Source organism: Lytechinus variegatus, chromosome 10, assembly GCF_018143015.1.
Source record: "Lytechinus variegatus isolate NC3 chromosome 10, Lvar_3.0, whole genome shotgun sequence".
Taxonomy (NCBI): domain Eukaryota; kingdom Metazoa; phylum Echinodermata; class Echinoidea; order Temnopleuroida; family Toxopneustidae; genus Lytechinus; species Lytechinus variegatus.
This window is the reverse complement of record NC_054749.1, coordinates 33,437,897-33,446,613: the sequence shown is the minus strand read 5'-3', so window position 1 is coordinate 33,446,613 and position 8,717 is coordinate 33,437,897. Positions and strand designations below refer to the sequence as shown.

The following is an 8,717-nucleotide window of genomic DNA, read 5'->3' as shown; positions in this document are numbered from 1 at the left end:
TACAAACACATAGCACAGTAATTTGTGCAAAAATCCTTGAATATTTTGCTTGCGTAAACTACAATGTACATTTCAGTAAAAACCGTGAGCTGTTCTGTAAGTTACTTTAGCTGGGGAGCAATTCATAACGCCAGGAATCACTTTGCAAATGACTTGAATATGAAATGACTGAATTTTCAAGATATTTCATATCTAACAAAATAAATAATTAAATTGGAAAAAATTTGTACTTCAAGTGGGAAAATAATGTAAACAATAATTAACATAAGTATATATCAAAACTTTAATAGCAGACACAGTTCCAATCCCATTCATTCGTAAAGTGATACAGCTTAATGAAATATCTGATGAGTTGTATTATCTACATGAAATAAAACCTTACTGCATGCAATGTTTTATTTACATTTTTGGTTCCTGACAAGATCAATGGAAAATATCAAATCAATAATACTATTTACAAGAAATATACATATTGCAAAGTTCATATTTACATTAATGTGTAGTGTATTGTTAAAATGTACTGTGTATTTACATATGTATCCTTTGCATAGCTGCAGACCCGTCTTGGAAAAAAAAATTGTTAATGCTTGCAACAGAATGCACTGTTTTCTTTTGTAATTTGTAAGGTGTTATTATGAATGTAATCAAGAGATTCTCGCTAAAAAAATATATTCCGAGCACATCAAAAGAAAAACATGGGCCAATGAAATGAAGTGGGTGGGGGTAAATTATGAAAATGAAAGTAATCTGTTGATACACAAGTTACTTGATGAAGATGTTATTACTCTTGAGAAAAAAAAATTGATCGGGGAGGGGGGGGGGAGTGGGTGGAAATCCTTGAGTTGGTATTTCTACATGCATAAACATAAGGTGTTAGCATAGGCAAATTCTAATATAAATATCAATGATTATTATGACATGTATTAACAAGCAAAGCATCAATATTTCAAGTTATATGCCTATCATATCGCCACAACAGCATACATATACCTGGTAAAAATTGATTAGGGCTCGAAGAATATGCTACCAGCAAAAATTCAAGAGCGTTTTCTTTGTGCCAAATTTATTTTTTCATATTTATTTAAAAGACAGATAGTACTTCAATAAATCTGTTATTCCAAACTTGTTTGTGGAAGGTGTAACTGTTGTAAAATATATTTTTAAAATTTGTTTCCAAACTACTTTTAAAAGTTTATTGGCCATGTATCAGCTACAGTCAGTGGCGGACCGTGACCCGGAGGAGACAAAGCATTGGAGGGGCACAGCATTGTTCACAAACAATACAGTGAGTGCCCTTCCAATCAATTGTCTCCTCTGGGTCACGGTCCGCTACTGACTACAGTGAAGTTACATGGGAGGCACAGAGTGTGATTACACACCATTTGAGTATCGAGCGATTTGAATTTTTAGATGAAGTTCTTCATAGAATACATTTTTTTTTTTTCAAATTTTCAATTTCTTACCAATTATTTACCATGTATTCAGGGCACAGTTTCATGAAGACAGTCCACATTGATGAGTTGTCTTTTCTCCAACCACAGGAGTGCTTCATGAAGAGTTTTGTCTCAGTTTTCACAGATTAATTCGCACTCAGCCAATAAGATGCAAGGATTTCTAGAAACTTATAACATCAGTGAAACTTCAATTCAATTAAATCTTTATTTCGCAAAATAGGATAAAAATACAAAGAAACATCAAATAATGTGATTAGATAATAAAATAAATTGCGTGGCTTTCCATGAAGGTTATAAAAAACCTGTAAGGCTGGATCCCCAAAACATAATAAAAAGACAATATTAATTAAAAAAAAAAAAAAACAGAATTTACTGACAACACTTTTCATGAAACACTTCCATGTGCATCTCAGCCAAAACAAAACCACTGACTGAAATTGTGAGAACCAAGTATGTAGTTACTACGGACAACTGCAGTGAAAAAGTACATTCTTTGAGGCTCGAGAAATGGATTTTCAACAAGGTATCAATTTACAGTATACCTTATTTGAACCACAGCACATCGGTGGTATATGTGATTTACAATGGACCTGTCTGTGTTGACAAATTCAAATCTATCTCAAATATGGAAAGCCAATAACACCATCATTCATCATCTAGAATACAAGGGTTCAACCAATTAGTGATCTCAAGAGATGACAGTGTCACTGATTTCATTATTAAGTAGTTTTCCAAAATTGAGATTGATCAGATCAATTAAAACTCTTTGTAAAACAAGGTCCTCCTAGACTTCACTTTGATGTACACATATAAAAAATAATTGGCAAGACTTCCTTCTTTACTGTCTGTTTGATTTGCTGGGGTCTTTTTTCCTCCTGCATAGACATTACATTTTGTTCCACTTTTTCATTAATATACATGTATTCCTGACCTACACATGTCTACAAAACTTCTTGGAAGTTGGCGAATACTTGATTACATAACATAAATGTGGAGATGACATTCAACACACTGATGTGGATTATGTCATGGATGAAAAACAATCAGAATGGAAGATGGGATGTAACTGAGGCGGAGACATTATCATCTGTGAAGCACACCATGTACTCTGAATCGATACAAACATGTATACTCCATGTTGCCATGGTTACTCCCTATCTTCAGCTCGATGAATGGTATTGGGCCCGAGTCTTTGTTCTGTGAGAAGTAATCAAAATACAGAGGTTGGAAGTAGAAGATGAAATATGGAACGATCAGCAGCAGCATAGTCATCGTAATTACCTCGTTATCATTATCAACATCATCATCACTATCATCATCACCATCCTCAATCCCTCTTCATCAGTACCATTAGCAGAAATATCATCATTCTTAATTCAATCATCTCATCATCACCATCTTCTTGGTTTGTATCATATTGTTGTATAATTTCACATAAGTATTGTTGATTTATATTTATATTTTAACTGTAAAAACATTACAGTCCAGCACATCCTGAGAAATGGTCTTACAATGAAATACCATGAAAATCATCTTCGTTATCATCATCATTCTTATTATGAAGATAGACCTGTTACACACTTACCTGCACAGGGAAGAACTGAAGAGGACTGCCATCAACGTCATACACATAAGATCCGAGTAGATAGCCATCATGATCATACTCGTCACGTAATCCCTAGTAAAAAACACACACCAATAAATCATAAAATAAAATCGTCTTGGGTTGTGTAATACTTAATACTGAAGTATGTCCATGCAAGCACATATCTTTAGTGATTGGATAGCTAGAGACATTACACCCTGATTGTTCACATGATTATGTAGATTTTTTTTCAGTTTTTTTAATCGTAATAGTGACATTAGCTGTTAGGGATTTACCAAAACTCATGAATAGGCTTGCAGCTCCGAGCAAATACTCACCCAAACAGTAAAGTTCTTTGGAGCACTATCAATGACTCCAGCAGGATCTAAGGCTTTAGGGATGTGTTCCATGGAGAATGCTGTAGGTTTAATGGTACTTGCTAACTGGATTACAATATAGCCTTGTGTCCCTTTGAAAGCCCAACAGTTACCTGGATGTACATCAGGCTAGAGATAGAAAAATAAAGGATCACAATATATTCATTCTTATTTGTTTGTTTTTGATACTCTGTGGGCACTGAATCAATTCTGAAGGGATAACAATTATTAATTGGGTAATCTATTGAATTTCTTATTCCACTGTTGATTCTGATAATTATTCCATGATATTTGGTAAGCACTATAGGCAACCATTTGGTTGTTTCATAAGTACACAAAAATTAGATTTTCAAAATTATTGAATGGCAGACATGTGCCAAATAGCAACATTCTTGTGCAATTTGTCAAGCAAAATCTCTTGGGAAGACAGAAAAACAGTTGACTGCCCCCCCCAAAAAAAAATAAATAAATAAATTGAGGAAAAGAAAAACATATTTTTTTTATGATAGTTACGGTCTGAAAGTTCCTTTGACATTTATTTGACTAAAAGAAAGTCCACTTAGGAAGACTTGAGTGTACTCGGTATTATTCATAAACAAGTGAAACGCCTTTGGCAGTCTTGCCTGCACTACGCAATGCGATATATATATACCCAATCCCAATTCAAATTCTGAATATCCTATTCCACTATTACCTGAATGACTGTCCTTGGTGAATTACTCAGATACCACAGAGGTATCCCAAACAGACTAAAGAGGGCGGTCTTGAAGGCGTAGGTCTCCGAGCACCTGATGCTGATGATGCTTCCTCCGGCAGACTCCAGAGCATAGTCTACCATTCCAGTTTTATCAGCGTTGTACATGTCCAATGCGTCGATAACGATGCTCTTCACACGCTGCAGGTTAACATTTCAGAGAAAATAATTTTATTTATCATGACAAAATTCTATGATTTAGACTTTCTTTAATCTAAGAGAGTGTTTCATAGAGCTGTTTTTTGTAAGTTAGGAATGAATTTATGCAGTCGTGCGTAAGTTTTATGTTACTTGGCAAACAGCTTACACCCATCTGATCCATCAATGGGCATCCATTATGAAGGAGACTTTTGAAGGGGATCATTATCACATTAACGAATAGGAAAGTTCACATGAAAATATTCATAAGCAACACATGCCAGCTCTTGCAATCATAATACTATGCAAATCGGCGTGCTTCGAACCATTAAAAATAGTTGAAACTGCAGGGGAATTGATGTCCATACCATGGACAAATATAGCTCCCCCACCGAAAAAGTTTAAGTTTATAAAGCAACAGAATTAAGAGAGTTGAACATTTTCCCCCTGATCCCATCCAAGCCCCCCCCCCTTCCCCTATTGTGACAATAAAAAAATTGCGTACATTTAAGCTTGCAAGGGCCTCTCCATATCTCCAGAACTTACTCTTAATTGCGGTTAACACTATACATAGGTTTTCAAACCAACTTACTGCTTCATCCAAGCTCCCTCCAGCAGCAGCCGTACCTCCTGCTTCTCCGCTTCCACCGGTCGATATGAAGGGAAAGAACCATGGCATTCCCTACAAATTGATTAATAAATCATAATCATCAGTTAATACTAGCATCATGGTCTGGTGGTTTTGAATCTCACCTTTCAATCAGAGGGTAGGTGGTTCGAATCCCACTCATACAACCAGGGTAATAATTGCAATTAGCGCCTTGAGCACTCTGCGGCGTGGATATGGACACTTTGGTAGAAGTTGCATCAATATCATTATCATAATATTGTCCATTTAATTAGTGCAGAATGTAAAAAAAAAGATTAATAACAAATTATGAAGAAACTCATATTTTCATTTTTTAGGGTATAAAATACTTGTGATATTATGCCACACTAACAGGCAAATCAGGACATGTCGCTTTTATAATTTCATCACAATATAATTTTGGCAAATATTTTTTTTCATTGATTTTTCTGAGAATCTATGTGTTATTGGTAAATACTTAAAACAATGCACTCCAACCTCCCCTCATATCATTCCTTCATGACTCTACAAACATTTTTTTTTTACTTACAGCTGCCCCTGTCTTGTTCTTACAGCAGTTGATGACATCTACTTCTAGATGGGCATACTGCTGCTGTAGCTGAGATACATTCGCCTTGAGCTTAGAGATATCATCATCATAAGCAGCCCCTCCTAGGGAAGCACCTGCTAATCCAGCAGCAACACCGATACCCCCACTGAAAGGGATTAACAAGAATCCATTGATTATTAATGAGTTTGATCCAAAAAGTTAAATCGAAGTACAGCTCATCTCACATATACCACTATCATTTACCTGGGTAAAAGGCTTGCAATCAATCATGAAATGGCAATGGCCCATGAAGATCATTGTTGCATGCGCAATTTGTTCTTAAAACTGAACAAGAACCAATCAGAATTGTTCTTACATATTTGTAATCTAATGCTAGGAGGGGTTGGATGCCAAAATTGATGGTGCTGAGTAAGGAAGTTCATAATGTAACAGTACAAAATACAATGTACCATTAATTCAAGAAGACTGATTTACAGCATCATCAATTATCTCACCATATGGTGAATGTTTGATTTTGTTTTGTTTACATTTTTATGGAGGTGGTGATGTTGCAATACCAACAAAGATGACCTGATGAAAGTTAGCCTTCTAAAAAAAAACAATTTTAAGCTGCAAATTCATTCATGATTCCTACTCACTGCCTAAGGTGACAAATTATTCATACCTGCTCTCTTTTTGGGCAGCATCAAGTCTCTCCAGTCCAAGCCCCAGTTTGTCCATCTCCATCTGCAGTCCTGCAACAGCAGCTGCAAGATCATCACTCCTTGAATCTTGAGAGATCTTCAGAGCTGCCAAAGCAGCATCAAGTGCACCAAGTCTATCCTGGATGGAAGCTAGGAAGGTAGATGTGGATTTGTCAGAGCTGTCTGGCGCAAACAAGATGGCATTGATATCACTAAGGGTCTGACGTAAGGCAATGATATCTCCCTTCATGAAATCTGTGTTCTGTGAACAGGTGCTTCCTGTGGCAGCGCCAGCAGCAGATGACCCGCTACTCTGCAAGACTTGAATTGATGTGGCAAGGTCATTCAGTCTAGTTTCTAGCACACTCAGTTGGATAGCATCACCATTGGCTCTTGAGGTCTGCTTTTTGATCAAGTCTGTGTTGAACTGAAGTCTAACGACATCATCCTGTAGACTGACCTGGCCCTGTGTTACATCTTTAACGGCTCCATCAAGGTTAGCCAATGATGCCTCAAGTTTGACTTCTTCAAGTCTACCTTCAAGATGTTCTAGCTGACTTGACAATGAGGTTAATTCAGATTTGATGATGGTGATACCTGAAGCGGTCTCTCCTGCAAGATCATTCTTAAGTTTGCCAATGGCCACATGAACTGCATCCATTTCTTCTTTGAGGACGTTCATGTCCCTAATGCTGATCAAGGAATGAGAAGCACCTTCAGCTTCTGAAAGCATCACCACCGATCCATTCAAACTTTTCTCTAAGGCACTCATGCTCTTGCTCAATGCTAACAGCTTAGCAGAGTGGATATCTGCTGTCTGAGTAGTTTGCGACATAGATGTTTTCAGTTCTGTGACCTTAAGTTGGATGCTGGCAATGTCAGTTTGCAAACTGGCAAACTGAGAGCCAAGTTTATTGAGATTTGCCTGGAGGATGTTGACGGCCTCTGTATTGACTGTTGAATCTTTTTCACCTTGGACCACTGTTCTAGATGCCTGCAATGTGTTCAAATTGAGCTGTAGCTGGCTACTGTCTTTCTCAAGCCCATTCAGTCTAGTTTGGAGCTGACTCAACCGTTCCAAAATACTGTTCATATCAGTAGACATCAGTTGGTTGACTGCTGTTCTCAGCTCAGAGAGATCAGTCTCTGTTACCTTTGCAGCATTCAACAGAGATGTATGCTTGTTGGCAAGACCTTCTATAGAACCTTCATAACCAACATGTTTCATCTTCATATCTGTCATATCCTGCTTCAGCACTGACATGTCCTCATACAAAGCGGACAGATGACTTGCAGACGTCCCACTGTGTGATGCAGCGTCTGTTGCATTAAGCTCAATGTCACGCATTTCCTTGCGGATCGCTGTAAGACTTGCTTCTACAGAGTTAATATTTTCTACCACTGACGAGAGCTGCATGGAATGGTGGCCATCAGTTTGCGAGAAGGTTTCCATCTCTCTCTTAACTTGTACTAAAGTCAGTTCAAGGCTTTGGACTTCAGCAATTTTCTGAGAGAGTGTGAGCATGTTGGCATTCAGCGAACTGATATCGCCTCTGCATTGACGATTTGATGACTTTGCCAGTTCAGCATCTGCTAAACACTTGGCATGTAATCGCTGCAAGGATCCTCTGAGTTCCGCTAAGCTGCCTGTTAAAGTTGTGAAGTCTTTGCGTAGACTTACTGTCGCAGGGGACAAGTTGTCTGTCTGCTCAGTAGCAGCAGAGTCAACCTGGTGAGAATAAATACACAAAAGTGAACATAAGTGAGCAAGGTCATTGGCATAGCATTATCTATAATCTGGAATATTCCACATGAGAAAAACTGTCAGATTACTTCATTTTTACTAGTAGAAATGATCATGATGATAGTCTCAAATATGCAAATCCTAGGATAAAAAATGGTTGCTAATTCCCTAGGAATTGTTTCAGTATAAGTTTCATAATGCATTTTTGTTCTGTGAATATATCTCAATTTTGTGGTAACTCGAATAAAAGTAACACAATATCACAAGTGTGCAAAAATTGCTAAAATAATTGAGCGCAGGTAGTAGAACAAGTGTGTTCTCAGAAATAGTCATTAAATGGTATGACAGAGTACCAGGTACATAACAGGCATGCAAGCCCAAGATATGTTGATAACAGCATTACACTTTTTTGTGGAATAACTAATCTACATGAAAAAACAGGAAAATATATTTAGAAGGAATTTATACAGAAAAAATGTTGAAAGTTTATAGAATTTGTTCATGTGTACAAAGTCTACAAACTGAAAGGTTCATATGAAATAGCAAAACAAAAAGTGACACGAAATACTAGTACATATTTTCCACATAGCATGAAATCATCAAAGTGAAAGATCTGTTCAATAATCCTCGCATGTTTATGTATTTGACATGTCATAATTGCTCAACGATTATCTATCAAAACAAATGTCATCTGTTATTAGATATCTATATCAAACATCAACTTCTGAAATCATTTTCTTTCCAGTGAAAAGTGCCAAATCCACGACTTAACCTAACCTTCAA

The 8,717-nt window shown here is 36.9% G+C and overlaps 1 protein-coding gene across 2 annotated transcripts in view; it reads right to left on the bottom strand.

Annotated features, from left to right (window-relative positions):
* Nucleotides 1–1,239: 1,239 nt before the first annotated feature.
* The window catches only part of LOC121423155, a 41,929-nt gene continuing 34,451 nt past the window's right edge, over nucleotides 1,240–8,717 (bottom strand). For both annotated transcript variants that reach the window (XM_041618457.1, XM_041618458.1), the window contains exons 12-18: nucleotides 6,172–7,919; nucleotides 5,487–5,652; nucleotides 4,901–4,990; nucleotides 4,111–4,311; nucleotides 3,378–3,545; nucleotides 3,040–3,132; nucleotides 1,240–2,651 (exon numbers count right to left, since the gene is read on the bottom strand). In XM_041618457.1, coding sequence (XP_041474391.1) covers nucleotides 2,538–2,651; nucleotides 3,040–3,132; nucleotides 3,378–3,545; nucleotides 4,111–4,311; nucleotides 4,901–4,990; nucleotides 5,487–5,652; nucleotides 6,172–7,919 — 2,580 coding nt within the window. In that variant the 3' untranslated portion in view covers nucleotides 1,240–2,537. The remainder of the gene's footprint in view (nucleotides 2,652–3,039; nucleotides 3,133–3,377; nucleotides 3,546–4,110; nucleotides 4,312–4,900; nucleotides 4,991–5,486; nucleotides 5,653–6,171; nucleotides 7,920–8,717) is intronic.